Source organism: Nymphaea colorata, chromosome 2 (genome assembly GCF_008831285.2).
Source record: "Nymphaea colorata isolate Beijing-Zhang1983 chromosome 2, ASM883128v2, whole genome shotgun sequence".
Lineage (NCBI taxonomy): Eukaryota > Viridiplantae > Streptophyta > Magnoliopsida > Nymphaeales > Nymphaeaceae > Nymphaea > Nymphaea colorata.
This window is the reverse complement of record NC_045139.1, coordinates 33,269,055-33,284,621: the sequence shown is the minus strand read 5'-3', so window position 1 is coordinate 33,284,621 and position 15,567 is coordinate 33,269,055. Positions and strand designations below refer to the sequence as shown.

Here is a 15,567-nt window from a genome sequence, read left to right as displayed (position 1 = left end):
CCGTTTGAGAATAGAAACATTATGTTACTGTTTCATGTATATAAACCAAAAATTGGTTAAATTCATTAGACATTTTAAAAAAGTGTTATATGAATCTACCCTGCTTTTTTAGACAAATACATAAAACAATAACATACCAACACCATTTCGAAACAACCTCTAAATGTTGCTTTATCTTATCTTGCTTGCCATGGTTCCGTTTTTTGCTGGTGCAACTCTAACCCGGTTTGCAGAATGGGATTTTTGAAACGACTTGTTAAATAACCTGGACAGTTGGGGCAATGTCTGTGTAGGAACTATGTTGAGAGAAAGAAATATGATGAGAAAGATTCCCAACAATGATACTTGGAGACATTGAGACATAAATGATTTTTAATAATTGAATAAAAACACTAAAAAAATTGGATAAAACCAGACAGAGGTCAGGGATGAAAACCACTCCTTTATTTTAAAATGGTTTTTCTGCATTCTAACCTATATGATCTTAAGAATGTGTAATATAAAACGTATACTAAGTTGATCATTTGTTAGACTTTAATGATATTTTTATAATAAAAAAATGAATGACCCTCATGACATGATAACAAAAAAATCAATATTTTTTATCAAAAGAATTTGAATCAAAACATGTTTTATATGAAAATAGTCTTTTATATATGTTTACATTCTATTTAAAATAGTTTTTTAACAAAAAAATTTCATGAGTCTGGTTTTTTACGTTTGACTTATATATATATATATATATATATGTGTGTGTGTGGGTGGAACTGGTGTCTGCTCCAACAAAAATTGATCCTCGTCGTCCACCTTTTTCGGCATTTTCGACATCCTCGACTGTCTTTCCGGCTTCCCCTCACAGTCCCTCATCGTTCTAAGAGAAGAACATGCCTTCCGCTGCGCCAATCTTCTTTCTCTTCTTACTCTTCTTCAATCTCTCCTTCTTCCCCACCATCTGTAGCAGTAGTGAAGCAGCCGTCGCCACCGTGAGCGTGCACATCGCAAAGGATCTCTTGGCTTCCGGCCACCGCTTCCTTGATGTCAGGTTCAATTGCCTGTCCCGATTTCTCTTTCTCTCTGAGGCGGTTGATTTCCTCTTCTCTCTAGAAAAAAGAAAATAAAAAACAAAAGGCCTGTTCTCTGGAGATAAAGCAAGGGAAAAATTTTCCTCAAATTTCATCAATGTCAGAGAAAATGGAGCATGTACTTGGGTTGTTCTATGATGTAGGAGCTTTTACTCTTAGATTCATAAGCTTCCTATCTCTCCCCTGTTGACGATTTCAGGTGGGCATGTATTTTTTGTTTACAGGACAAAGGAAGAGTTCATTAAGGGCCATGTAGAAGACGCCGTAAACATTCCCTACTTGTTCTTCACACCTGAAGGTACCTTTCCTCCCTCCGCTTCTTGCAGTGAAATTGGGGAAGTCCCGAAATGACGTCAATTATAGTTTTTTCTTGTTCCGGTTCGATGAATCGATTCTTCTCCTCATTTTTCCCTTATAGGAAGAAAGCAAAATCCTCGTTTCATTGAGGAGGTTTCAGCCGTTTACAGCAAAGATGATCACATTCTTGTGGTAATTGACCGTGTTTCCTTTGAGAAGATCTGCTTCATTACGTGATATAAAAACATCAACTCCGATTAAAAAAAAAAAATTCTAAAAAACTAAAAAAGTAATGGGGATCTGAAGAAGCGTTCTTTATGTGATGGTACAGGGATGTCGTAGTGGCGTCAGGTCATTGAATGCATCTATCGACCTTCTTAAAGCTGTAAGTTGACGATGAAACTGCACGCTCTCCATGGATTTGCTTCATTGCTTACTGCTGTTACCTGCTTTGAATTTTGAAGTAATTTGCAAATGGGCGTGGTTGCAGAACTTTAAGAACGTGAAGAACATGGAAGGGGGGTTTGTTGCGTGGTTGGAAAATCGTTTCAACGTGAGGATACCCGAGGATGAATTTTGAAGATGAAGTGGTCTGTTAAAAAAATTCCTCTGTTTCGGCTTTAATGGCAGACGTAGACGTTCTTCTAATCATATGGATTTTTCCTTCTTTCCATTGTTTAGAAAAACTTTATAGTTCATTGGTCAATATTTTTCTTTTCTTTACTGGTTATGTTACGCTCATTTTAAGTGTAAGAACGACGCATTCATCCATCCACCATTGTTGAATTATATATATATATATATATATATATATATATATATATATATATATATATACTAGAGAGAGAAAGAGAGAGTTCAAATGATCAAATGAACCCTAATCTCAGGTAAAGTGAAAGGTTCTCAGTGGAATAAACCCTAAATTCGCGCGGTGGTAAAGGCTGATGGATTCATTTGATGAACCTGACCAGATATTCCGACTTGGGGAAGGAGGGGCCACGAGAAGCCCATCTTTGCCCCTTAATTAGTTTTTCAAATGGCTGGCTGGCTTTTCAGTGTGCTGAACTTTACCATTGGCACCCGGTCTGAGGTTTTGACTTTGAGATATCGAGCGCTTGATCCATGAACCGAAGACCCGAGGATAACTTCAAAAGCCACAACGGGGCCCTCTTAATTCTTTCAAGTCTTCCAGTGTTTATAACTTTATATGGTTCTAAGATCTTTACTTGGGCGAGCAGCGTCATAAAAGAAAATTTTAAACTTATGATATCTCTTTATTAGTATATTAACAACTACAGGTCAACTTAGGTCCTGTTTCTGCATATATTTTGAGTGAGTAGGAGGGTTAATCTTATTGTTAAGTGAGAGTCTAAACTTCCTCTTCTCCTTTGTTTCAAGGCTCAAAGTTGCATCGATACCAAATGGCGATAATGGCGGCATCTCTATGTGCTTCAAGTTACTTGTAAGACCTACCCATTTACAGTATAAGAACATAATCTCACAAATTAAACCATTACAGTATAAAAGCATAATCTCGTAAACTAAATAAGAGACGTACTGCATAACATACCCTTTGAGCTATATAATCGAGACTTTCGGCCTATGTTGGCAAGGAACTAAAAAAAATCATTAACCAGTCAAGACTTGGAACTTAAGTGACCTCACCCGAACTTGGATCCTCTCAGACTCCACAGCTTGCGGACTTTTCTTCCCATTTGTTTCAGTGGGTAGCACGCCATCCAGTAGACCGCCGGAGCACAGACAAACCAACGTGCCTTTGCTTACCACGGCAGCAAATAGAGGAGTTTTAAAAAGAAAACAACGAGCGAGAGGGCGGTGCCGTCGTGCGTACCAGTTCTCACCTTCTCGGAGTTGGAGTAGGAGCTCCCCATCGTTTCTCTAATGGCCCCATGTATCCTTTGTTCTTTTATATAAGGGGAAGTGGGCAGTAAGATATTAAACATCATCTCCTGAGATTGATCTCCAGGTTTTCCTTTGGCCGTTCCCATCTTCCTCTCTCTATATTCCTCATTCTGTGCGGCATCATGTCTCGTGTTGGGCCCTTCGCCTTGCTCGTCTTCTGTCTCTCTCTTGTTACTCTCCTCTCTGTCTCCGCCGGCAGCGAGCAGGCCGTCGTCACCGTCGATGTCCAAGCGGCGAAGGATCTGTTGGCCTCCGGCTACCGCTTCCTTGACGTCAGGTTTTTGCCTCTCTCTCTCTCTCTCTCTAAATTAGCTTAACTTCAGGACGCCGATCAGAACCCCAAATTAATTAGGCTTCCTCTTCGCTAATGTCGTTTCGGGGTAATGGAATGCAAGAATTTATGAAATATGGGTACGTATTAGAATCACTTTTACCTGTGTGGATCATTTTGATCGATGGTTGAAGTTTATTGGCAAAAACAGTAGATTGATAAAATCAGACAGCTTACTGCAATGAGGTTTTCGGGAAAAAGGTGCCATCTGATGCAAGCAATTTTAAGTAATTATATTGATTAAATGGCCTTTCTTGTGTGTTTTCATGGTTGGCCATTTTTTTTGTTGTTCTGTTGCACAATTTCCATTGCAATTTTTAGTCTTCTTCCAGTTGGTTTGACCCCCAAGTTTAGCAAAAATGCATAACTCGTAATAATCCTGGAAAAAAGATGTTTATGAAAAATTTGCCAGAACTCTATTTGTGAGCGGTAACTTTCCTTACTTATGCGAGTAATAGAACATGAGAACTTGGTCTGTATTCTGGAGTTAGTTTTGGAATGTAATCTACAAACCATCAATAACCTCAAATGTCTTATATTTGTTCTCATGAACTTTTCTTATATTCAAGTTGCTCCTGTCGAGAATAACTTGAATCAAGTTGGTGCTAAGCGTTTTAGAATTTTCTTTTCATTTTATCTGTAAATGTATCTTATGGGTGTTGCCTCTGTTGTTGCAGGACCGAGAAAGAGTTTACAAATGGACATGTGGAGAATGCTCTTAATGTCCCTTTCTGGTTTTTCACAGCAGAAGGTACTCCCTCTCTCTCTCTCCGCCCTCTCCTCTTGGGATCCAACAGTTTCTTTATGTGATTCTACATGAAAATTGATTTTTTTTTCTCTTTTTCAGGTAAAGAGGTAAATCCTCGATTTGTAGAGCAAGTTTCAGCTGTTTGCAGTAAGGACGACAAACTTGTCGTGGTAACCTCCTTTGAGCAGAATACACTATTTTTAGTTTCCCAAAGAAATCATTTTTGTTTTGAGATGTTCTTCTTGCAAGATCTGTCGAAATAATTGATTTTATTCACTCGATCGAAGAGAAACTGACCAAAGGTTTGGAAATGGGTTGTGATCCAGGCATGTCAATGTGGGATCAGATCTTTGGATGCAAGCATTGAACTTCTTAAAGCTGTAAGTTTTTTTATTCTGTTATTGCGTTGCGGTAGCTGGAATAGCAGAAATATGTACGCTTAAATATGTCAACCAGTTATACCTATGGAGGCCAAAGGTGTAATCTATCTGGCCAATGTTGTTAAAATCAGTTTTTGAATCTCATCAGTCAGCAACAGAATTTTAAAAATCTGCGGATAACGAATTCATTTGCTTATTTGATCAAATTAAAATTTATGTTTTTAAAAGGTCCGTGATTTCACATAACATATTTGGTCTGAATAGAGTAGCCATATTTCAGTTGCTTCCCATATTCAGATCCGAGTTTGAAACTATATTAGCACTCTAGATTTATATGTAGATAAAGTAGATCCAATATGAATTTGCTGGTCTTGAAAAATATGCTCAAAAACCAAATAAAGTCGATATAAGTTGCTTGCTTCGTTCAAGTTTTATGCGGAAAGAAATGCTCACTGGCTATTTTAAGAAAGTCGAAGGCAGGTTTCATGGCAAGAATACTTTTCCTATGTTTGTATCATTTATTTGTTTAATATTTTAAGGATTTTGCATATAAATAACAACAAGAAGCAAAAATTGCAGGAAATCAATTATGTTGATCTTTTGACAAACTCTGGGTTGTGCTTGCAGGGATACAAGAATGTGAGAAACATGGAAGGCGGATATGGTTCTTGGCTCGGCAACGGATTCAATGTTGTGAAATTGCCCAAGGATGAGTTGTGAACGGAAAAAACAGGACGTTGCAACTCTCAGTAGGCTTAGAAATGAAATTTCCTGGCATTTTAATGTCGTTATTATGAAATTTCTGTATCTGAAAATGGAACTTTTTGCGGATATGAGGTCTTTACGGGAGATCTATTGAACATCTTTGTAAGAAATATCTGTTCTATGAGATATATTATGATTTAATAAACAAGTTCGGCTCACCTCCTGCGGTGTGTATGTGTGTATATATAATAGAGAGAGAGAGAGAGAGGCGCTGGTATACCACCACAATTGCAAACATTAGAGAAAACAAAGTTGGTCTCAGATCTAGCGTGGATCTGTACATGCCTGAAGTCTTCACCTTGGGTACTTTGAGGTACGATAACTTGTTGGTATCCGTTTGCACGGCTACTACCATGGAGAATCTAACTGTAGATGACTGGCCCATGAAAGTACTTTCATCAGATTGAAGGTAGTCTTAAATATATATATCTGGTTGTGGATCGTCCGAGCCACTGTGAATCTACTGATTCGGATTTAAATTTAATCTATCAACTTGTTCCATTTTAGTTATTTTTTACATATTAGTGCTTGAATTTCTGAATCAGCAATGAGTTCCATTTCCAAGTTTACGGTATCGATCTAAATTCAAGCTGGTAAACATACTTTTTTGTTGTTTCAAGCAATCTCTTTTTTTTTCCCTTAACTTATGAGGAGTTATGAATCCCTCCTCTTGACGGGAAGACTTCTAAGAATCCTTATCTCAGCAACGCTGCACTGGTTGACCGGTGGCAGAGATGGCAAAACTGAATACGCCAATGAATACCTCCTTTCTTCTTATCCTCGCCCATAGATGTGTGTGTATATATATATATAATATTTGTTTACAGTTGGATTCACTTAAGGAGACAGTAGAGTTCCATGAACTCATCGTCGATCCCAATATAGTCATTGTCGATCCCGATTCAAGCTGTTTGGAGTATTACATGAAAGAGCAAGCTGGCCAACACTTAAGCCATGATAACAAGAAGCACCGCGCTTTGTTTTTGGTCCCTCGTTTAGAAATCGAATATGCCAATGTTGTAAAACTCGTTTCTGTATCCAAAGCTTTAAAATATAACCTGTTGGTGGTAGGCATCGTTTAGTTACTTTCGTATCAGCTTGTATCAGTCTTAAAAAATGATTTAAAAATTTTTAATTGTTTTAATTAATAACATTTGCTATATGCTCAAATAAGAAAAAAGAGCATAACTTATCTGCATCTAACCGTTTTAAGCTCGCTTAACAACGCAGAAAAATTTTCAAAAACATATGAAATGACGGAAAATAAACTTACTCTGAATCACGTCCAATGAGCTCATCCCCACACCATCGAATTCTTTATTAGATTACATCATCTGTCAAAATCACTCTTTGTGCGAAACCTATTGTTTTATTATTTTATAATAGTTCATCGCACTTCACAGTTATGAGCATTAATTATGGGGAATTTGTTCTATGGGACCGCGAGTGAGGTGAAGACGAAAGATCTATGTGAAAGATAAATCTAGGAAATAACCGGATCTGTTATCGTCATCAGAAGCGTCATGATACCAACCCAGACAGCTCAACAGCAAAAGGAAATTTTTTTTAAAAATCTCGGAATAATTGACCACTTCTCCGGCAGGAACAGATCGAATGGATACGGTACTGAAGCAATCGATCGGTGCATAACAATTAACAGAGGTTTCATGCAAAGCTAAGATTCTTAGTATAAAAATCAGCAATCATTCCACCAACCCGTTGTCTTCAATCCTATCATGAGCCAAGAGTCAAGAAGCACATCAGCCCTGGAGGCCCGCACCCCGTCTACTTTTATCATATTCTCTCCCTTCTCACGCTTCCTTTAACCATGGCTAGCAGCACAGATGAGCCATCCCAGCCTCTGCTGCTTCACAAGAATCCTCCATCAGAAGCACCACCAGTAGAGAGCAGAGCAGATGAGATCGACTCTTCGTCTAACCCGTACCCTCCTATCGCCTTCAACTATGGGCCGAGGCGCTTCCACGACCTCCCTTTCCTCTTCCTCTTCATCATCTTCGTACTCTGCACCATTTGTTTCGGCATTTTCTGCATTACCAACCATAATTCCAACTATAGCAACGTCAGTTCGTTCGCTTACGACACGAATACGTCCTCCTGCAAGGTGTCCTCGTCCCTTCTCGTCGAAAGAGGATTATGGTCGTGGCTGAATCGATCTAACGTCGAAGCCAATTCGTTTCTGAAAGATTTGGTTTGGACCCTTGTGATAACGGCGGTGTTGAGCGTGCCGTTTCTGTTTGGTATCCTTTTACTGCTGAAGAATTACGCCAAACAGGTAGTCTACGCCTCGCTGCCCTTTTTCGTCTTGATCCCTGTCTTCTTCAACGTTTTCTGGTTCGTTGCCTGCACTGTTGGGGAGAATTGCAGGGAGTCGTTCCCCCTGGTTTACCGGATTCTTGCGCTCCTGTTCGTTTTCCTGGTGATTGGCGTGATTGTGTGGATAATTGTGGCGAACTGGCACAGGATTGAGCTGACAGTGAGGATCTTAGCCACTTCTGCGAATGCCTTGGAGCATAACAAGGGGTTGTTTGTCCTTTTGCCGAGCTTGACGCTTGCCCTTCTGATTTACTTCGTCCCCATAGTTGTGTTTCTGATCTTTGCGCGGTTTAATGGCAAGATTGAACCTCAGTTAAGTGAGAGCTCTGGTGATTACTCCTGCGTCTGGAAACAAGATCGATGGGTGCCTGCATATTACGCATTGGCCATTCTTACGATGCTTTGGTCGATCGCGGTGATGATCGAAGCCCAGGTGTATATAATCAGTGGGACTGTTGCACAGTGGTACTTTGCAAAGGATGATTCAATGATGCGGCGGAGAATAAGGAATTCATTCAGGTACCCTTTTCTTTGAGCTCGCTCTAGGAGTATGACATATGCCATTTGGTGCGGTTTTTCCCAGAATTGGGTTCCTTTTCTCATGTTTTGCTAACCTGCTTTTGGTTTGTTGGTTCTCCTAGTTAGGAAACTGTAGGAGTTAATCTGTAACCCACTAAGAACCAGGGAATGGAACTTCTAAATAATAGTTAACAAGAAAATTGAGTGTGCTTCCCGACCACCAACTTGCAAGGACAACACCATTGAAAAGATCAGGCAACTGAGTGGCAGGGTTGGGACTTGATCCGGGGTCTTCAACTTGGCACCCTTGACATTGGCCTCTTAGCACCTGCTCACCACGAATGGTGATAAGTCTCATAATGCTAGTAATCATATGGCAACCAATGGTTTGAATTAGTTAGGCAGATTGGGTAGGGACAGTTCTAGGACTTACTGACGGTATTGATGGATGTTTTCATCTGATAAGCTGGGGCATTCGCACAGTGGTACTGGAATGAGGAATAACTCTGAGATAGTCCTTGGCCTGTTTTCTTGTTGCCTGTGCCAGCAGGGACAGCTTTTATGTGTGTCTTCGTTCCTTTTGATCAAGTTGTAGTGTAGCCTTAACAGTCTTAAGATATTTGATAATTTTCACCTGCTACAGTATAGTCGCCGTGGATCTGTTGGATGTTATGGGAGCAGATATTCTTTTTGAAGTCTGTAGTAATTTGTTTCATTGTTTTGTTGGGAACTATCTATTACTTGAGCAAAATGTCTTGTCTTCATCAGCCTGCCTTTAGATCGAAGCTGGCTAATGGCTATAATTGTTTTATAGTAAAACAGAAGTCTTCCATCGTTTGATCGCCATGCACCAAAAATAAGTGGGTGGGGTACCTGAAGGAAAGAAAGTACAGAAAAGATACTTGCTCAAGTCCAGATAGCTAATCTCACAAGTCTTTTTTGGATAATCAATGACCAATAATTGATATACTGCTGCTGATGCATTGCTTTCATTTGCAGTTTCTGTCATGATCATGCTTGTAGAACTGTGTTTTTTCCTATAATGCTGTTAGTCTCTGATAGCCACACGGCTACTGTACTAACATCACCCATCTTATATTTGTTCATTTTAGTGAACTCATTTGCACAACTGGTAGGAAAATATCCGTTAATGATGTGATATTTCTGCTGGCCCTTAGACCATAACAGCCAAATGAAATGAACAATATTTGTTCAGTTCAGTAAACTCGCCGTGGCTTCGATAGGGAAATATCCATCAGCTATATGGTATTTTCACTATCATAGTCGTGTTTTGCTGAACGAAAACATTTTCTATGCTTGTCCATTCTTATCTTTTAGAATCATAAACTTGATAGAATTTTCATATAGTGAGCAACTTCTATCTTTGTGTGGTGCTTTAGAAACCTTAAGAGTGTGTGAGATTCTCAAGCCTCTATTTGTTTGAGGAGGTAAAGCAGGCACTTCAGTATTTACTCAGAAAATTGTTCGTGCTCTCAAATTTCCAAGCAGTCTTTTGCTTGTAGGCACGTTACATGGATATCTTAATTGCAGTGCTGCATTCTTCTCCACACATTCTGTCGTTCAAGGGCTGAGAAGGAAAAGGTGTCATTTGTAGAAATGACAGCAAACTGCTTATAATATCTTAAGTGACTTTGTTTCTATTTCAAACCCAAATATTCAACAGATTTGAGGTTATCCATCATTAAATTCTAATTTTGGTTTGTCTTTTGATGCAATGTGGGAATGGACTCCTATGAGAGCTTTACTATGGTTGGTTGACTGAAGGTCCTTGGGTTGAATAAGGATGGGAGTTTGATACCCATGATGTTACCCTGCCACACGGCTGACACTCAAGGCTTTGTCCGCTATCAAAAAAGGCTAGGCTGTGAATCTGCATCCAAAAAGGAGTGTTCATGGAGCTTTAGACTAAAGATACTGAAACTGGATGAAATTTTGTGGTTAATCATCAGGATTTCTGAATCGCTGGTGGTTCCTCAGTCAATAGAAGGAAAAATTGGGCATGCTATGATACAGGGTGTGTAAGTCATAGCATCACAGAAATCCTATGTGTGCAAAGAGGTCAGCCATCATACATGCCCTTTTTTGTACCTTCACCACATTTAATATCCCATTTGTGAGTGGCCACTTTAGCATTTGGATCAAGCTATTTTTCTTTCCTTTTCAATTCTAGATAGAGAACTACACATTTGCAGGATTAGATCTTTTTTTTTTTTTATAATAAGTCGGTTCAACCTCAATTTGATGAATCCCTTGAGGTTAATTGTCAGACATAGGCAATTATATTCTGATCGTTAAACAAGTAACTTCATTGGAATTGGACACTGGGTCTGGTTTTTTAGTTCATGACAAAAAGGAGTTGCAGCAATTTGATATCTTGAGATTATTGTTAAAGAAAGGAAACTATATCCTTCTCATCATTGAACAAATTAGCTTCGTTGGATGGCTTTTTTCTAAGTTCATCGCAAAAAGGAGTTGCAGGAAAAGATTGTATAACTTTCAAATTGCATGACAAATGGAGGTATGGAGACAAAAAATTTGTCATCCGTTTCATGATAAGGGAATAATACTTTTTAAACATGTTTTTCTTAAAAAGGTTACTTGGTTGATACAACTCCTTTATGTGTCTTATGTAAGTGCTCAACTAGAATTCTACAAGCGTGAAGCTCAACTGCATAAAAATTCTTTTTCCCAAGGGCTTTTATTATCTTTTTGGTTAAGGTTCTTAGTCTGCTAAGATAAACTTAATTCTAGGTTTAAATTTCTAGAAGTAACAGCGCATCCACATAACCTTGTGTTTTTGGCATGTGATTATTTCTCATCTAAGACTATAGAATTATTGATAAAATGGTGGTTTAGTTTAACCTCAGATGCTCTCCCTATGTGTCCCTTGTTTGACGCCTGCCTTAGCTTTTTAACTTATAACTGAGGGTTGTCTCATATACTTTTGTTAGAGACTTCACTAGTTCCAAATTTCCAATTATGAAGATCTCAGCTATTCAAAAGAAACTTAACACAACGGGATAGCCTGATCTCTCCACTCTCTTGAACTTTTCTTTCTTGATATTGTTTGTATTTCATAATGTAAGGGGATGTATTTCTTTGCTTGATAAAGCAGATTCTCTTTTTATTTAATGGTTAAAATAAACTTTTTCAAAGAATGAAAGGAAAAGGAGGAATAGAAAACCATCAACCACTCACAACCACCCACCAGCTTGAAAATGGCCAAGATGACACTAGCATCGACCATTTGGCAGTTCAGTTATTGCCATTTTCTTGCCCATGGAAAATTGGCTGAAGAAACCAGCAAACCACTAACAATTGCGCATGTGTACACACTTATGTGTGTATCTCTGTGTATATGTTCTAGACATGTTCATCCAGTGGGGCTTATTTCAGACAGTATCAAGCTGATAACTTTCTAGGCGCTGACTATTGAAAATTACTGGTACTACACCACATATCAACCATGTTAGAAAAGGAGGCAGGCAATCCTCACATGGCAAAGGAAAGAGATGGAAAGGCATTGAGAAATTTTGCATTCATGGAAAGGGATTCCGATGGGAGGAACATGAAGCATTAATAGCATGCAGCCAAAGTTTACTTGGGACCATTAGAGTAAAGCCCCTTTCTCATCTGTCTTGGCTGGTTGTTGTTAATGCCTGCTCTGCATTTGACGGATTGTCACAACAAACGGGGACGGGTATTAAACGGCGACGAAAAAAATGGGTATAATACGGCGAAGTCTTATATATCGGGAATAAAACGAAAAAAGTTCGGCAAATTTTTTTTTAAAATTAAACATTTAATACATCTTAAAAATTATAAAAAATAATAATTAATAAAAAAAAGGTAAAAAACGGGAAAATAACGGCAAAAAATGGGAAAATAACGAATAATACGGGTATTATATGGGTATTAAACGGGTATTATACGCGTTTTTTGTTTTTTGACGTTTTTTTTAAAAAAAACGGGAATAGTACGGGTATTATACGGCAGAACTGTTTTTAGCGTTAAATACGCGTTTTTTGTGACAATAATTTGACCTTTTCCAAGAAGTTAGTCAGGAATTGTAACAAGTTACACCTACTGCTCATTAATGTCCATATTTGATTCTTCTGTAGCCTCAAGCATTTATACCCTGTTGGATATGAATGAAAATGTTGGAGCCAAACCTGGCCAATCACCAATTTATTCAATCATTTGAGTTTTTTAGGGAGGAGATGATTTGTTCAATTGTTGCTAATGCCTCTTGCAGTCAATCTGCCACTTCCAAGGAAAGTAACCGTGGGACAAGTCATTTGATACAGAATGATTATAAATGGAAGAGCTAGAGCCCTGATGTTCTTTACACTTTTAAGAGTACCTTGATGCATTATAGTCCCATGGTAAACCATAACATGATGCCAAAACCTATGTCTGATGTAGACTTGCTTCTTAAAACACTTCGGCTGCTGAACCCATCCATGCTGTCTGGCAGCTTCTTTAGAGGTTGTGATAACTTCTAACTGACATAATTGAGCACTTCACGCATTAGCTTCTCAAACAAATTAGATAGGGATTGAGCAAAAATTGTGAGGCGGACCAGAATGTAGTGGAATATAAGGCCACTGTGGCGATTATAATATACAAGGGCATGTTTGCTCAGATGAGGGTCACGAGCTTCACCCCACAACTACACCTAACATGAACTGTGACAAAATAAATTGCACACAGTTCATTCTCTTACAGCTCTGTCCTTTTATTTTTGCTTCTGTGATGTGGGGACTATGAGAATAACAATAGCATGTTTGGTTCCACCCATATTGCAAGCAAAGAGAGATCTGAGGACAAGCAGATGAATCAATTATAACTTATTTGTACACCAAGAAGATGTTCACACCATGTTTTGTTACTTTTTCTTAGTTTTTGTCACACATCTGGATCATGGCTATTTTATTCCCACAGAGCTACCTAATAAAAAAGCAACAGGTGAATTAAGAGGCACCAAGTGTGCTTAGACATGATGTGCTCGGCACTGAGATGAGGTGTTTCCAGAAACCCAGATAGACACTACAATTAGTAAAAAGGGTTTTCAACATGAGCACTTCAGTATGCTATACTGTGGTGCTGGTCATCCTATTGCCAGTGGAGTAGTGGGGATGACTCCCCATGGAACCTCAGAGGTGCGGTATCTTCGAGCAATCTACATTATTATGTGTTCATCACGATGTACATTATTTCATAAAGCATGATTCTATTCCCTTTTTTCCTCCCCCAGTTAAGTTGGTTATCCTTATTAATCATGGGTTGTATTTCTCTTATATTAGGACATATTTGGTTTTCCCTTGTTTTCTTATATTTAAATTGTAATGTTGGATGGCGGACCATTAAAACCCCTTTCCTCACATGGCTGCTGGTTTGTCTCCTGCAGAAATGCATTCGGTCCATCCTTTGGCACTGTATGCTTTTCAGGCTTATTGATTGCTGCCATTCGCTTTGTGCGAGCTGCTGTAGATAGTGCAAGACGAGAAGATTCCACTGGAGTAGTGAATCTTATTCTTCGGTGTTGTGTCAATTTCCTACTCTCAGCCATTGACTTTCTGAACAAATTCACAATAATCTTTGCTGCCATAGCTGGTGAAAGTTATTGTTCAAGCTCCAGGATGACATATGAACTCCTGAGACGTAATCTTCTCTCTGCTGTTGTCGTTGAAACAGTATCTACTCGTATTCTACTAGGAATCACATTTGTTATCTCTGCAATCTATGCAATAGTGGTGAGTCACGTTTGCTTCCACACAGTTAATTTTCAGTTGCCCATTTTGTACATGATGGAATGTGCTGACTGTGAGTTTTGGTAACTTTGGACAGGTCTGTGCAATATTGAGGGCTGTGAGTGATCTTGGTGCTGATGTATATCTTATAGCTGTTTTCGCATGGTTGCTTCTCTTTGTGGTCTTCTCCTTCTTCATCCATGTTTTGGATAATGTCATTGACACCATATACATTTGCTTTGCAATAGACAGAGATAAAACAGAGGTCTGCAAGCCAGATGTCCATGAAGTGTATATTCAACTTCCCCTTACTAGAAGTGAGAGGCTCGCCCATGTCACTGGAAGTGTAGTTTAATGGGTAGAATTAGTCTTTTAGTTGTTTTCTCTGTAGATGAGAAACTGTTCTATCTGACATGTTTGGGCAGCTGCTAGGCTCAGCTGCCTGTTGTTATGGGATCTTTTGTGCAGTGAGTTTGTATAAAGTAGCAATGGTCTAATAAGTTGGTCTTTAGGTGTAATTTTTGAACTACATTGTATCGGATAGATTCTTTTTTAATAATCGAAGTGGACCGTTGCGTTGGTTCAATTATTCATTGCAAAAAGTTGGCTTCCTTTTCAGGCAAAAGAACCAGATGCATCTTTTTTATTCCGTGCACAACTTTATCTCTCTGAAAGAAGTTCTTGACTCCGCTGACCAAGTTCAATATGATATAGTTCTAAAATTGTTTGAAGAAATGCCGTGACCCATCAGCACTATGCACAATATCTTTATCAAAACCGCTGATTGCAACCTGAATCTCCTCAGTTACTTCCATTAGCAAGACAAAGATTTCTCGATCTAAAAACTTTAGACTCTTCTGCCAAAGGCCATAATGTATTACCAGAGGCTCCATCATCGCTTAGAAGATTGTAAGAAAGCTCTTTACAAGCCATCTGAATTTCCTTGGAGTCATCTACTATAACCTCTACCTGCGGATTCTTTTTCGTGCTCGCTTTGACCATAGAAACTACCGTCCAAACAAATAATTGTTATTATCCCCTTCGTCCATCGAATACACAAGATCATTTTTTCCACATAGGTTCTTCTTTTAGGAGCAATTTGTTCAATTCTCTGTGCAACAAAATTTCTTCCTCTTGCGAGTCTGAGATCGTGGGGAAGAGCAACATCTGAATATGTTGAAGGCTATGTCTGGCCTCATCAATTTGGAAGGCAGGTTCTCATCTCCCTTCCTTTCGTTTCATCAGGCCATTTTTTTTTTTAGCTCTGATCATCAGTCATCCATAAACTGGAAAGGGCCATGCAGATTCTACATTGTTCCTGCACTCAACGTTATCAACCCAGTACTTACAACAACAACAAATATGGCTTACTCCTTGGATGAATAGGACTTGATTCATATTTCATAGTTCATAG

At 38.8% G+C, this 15,567-nt stretch overlaps 3 protein-coding genes across 3 annotated transcripts; all 3 read left to right on the top strand.

The window, feature by feature from the left end:
• The first annotated feature begins 769 nt into the window (after positions 1 to 769).
• Positions 770 to 2,150, top strand: LOC116246813 (thiosulfate sulfurtransferase 16, chloroplastic-like). The gene is made up of 5 exons (XM_031618685.1): positions 770 to 1,042; positions 1,307 to 1,380; positions 1,501 to 1,571; positions 1,711 to 1,764; positions 1,870 to 2,150. The coding sequence occupies exons 1-5, from the start codon at positions 885 to 887 to the stop codon at positions 1,957 to 1,959; spliced, it is 447 nt and encodes a 148-aa protein (XP_031474545.1). The 5' UTR covers positions 770 to 884; the 3' UTR covers positions 1,960 to 2,150.
• An 882-nt stretch (positions 2,151 to 3,032) lies between these two features.
• On the top strand, positions 3,033 to 5,684 carry LOC116246812 (rhodanese-like domain-containing protein 17). Its single transcript, XM_031618683.2, has 5 exons — positions 3,033 to 3,579; positions 4,311 to 4,384; positions 4,481 to 4,551; positions 4,708 to 4,761; positions 5,389 to 5,684. The coding sequence occupies exons 1-5, from the start codon at positions 3,425 to 3,427 to the stop codon at positions 5,479 to 5,481; spliced, it is 447 nt and encodes a 148-aa protein (XP_031474543.1). The 5' UTR covers positions 3,033 to 3,424; the 3' UTR covers positions 5,482 to 5,684.
• Positions 5,685 to 7,165: 1,481 nt separating this feature from the next.
• Positions 7,166 to 14,739, top strand: LOC116248126 (uncharacterized). Its single transcript, XM_031620741.2, has 3 exons — positions 7,166 to 8,379; positions 13,811 to 14,156; positions 14,251 to 14,739. Exons 1-3 carry the CDS (start codon positions 7,355 to 7,357, stop codon positions 14,506 to 14,508), a joined length of 1,629 nt encoding a protein of 542 aa, XP_031476601.1. The 5' UTR covers positions 7,166 to 7,354; the 3' UTR covers positions 14,509 to 14,739.
• The last annotated feature ends 828 nt before the right edge of the window (positions 14,740 to 15,567 follow it).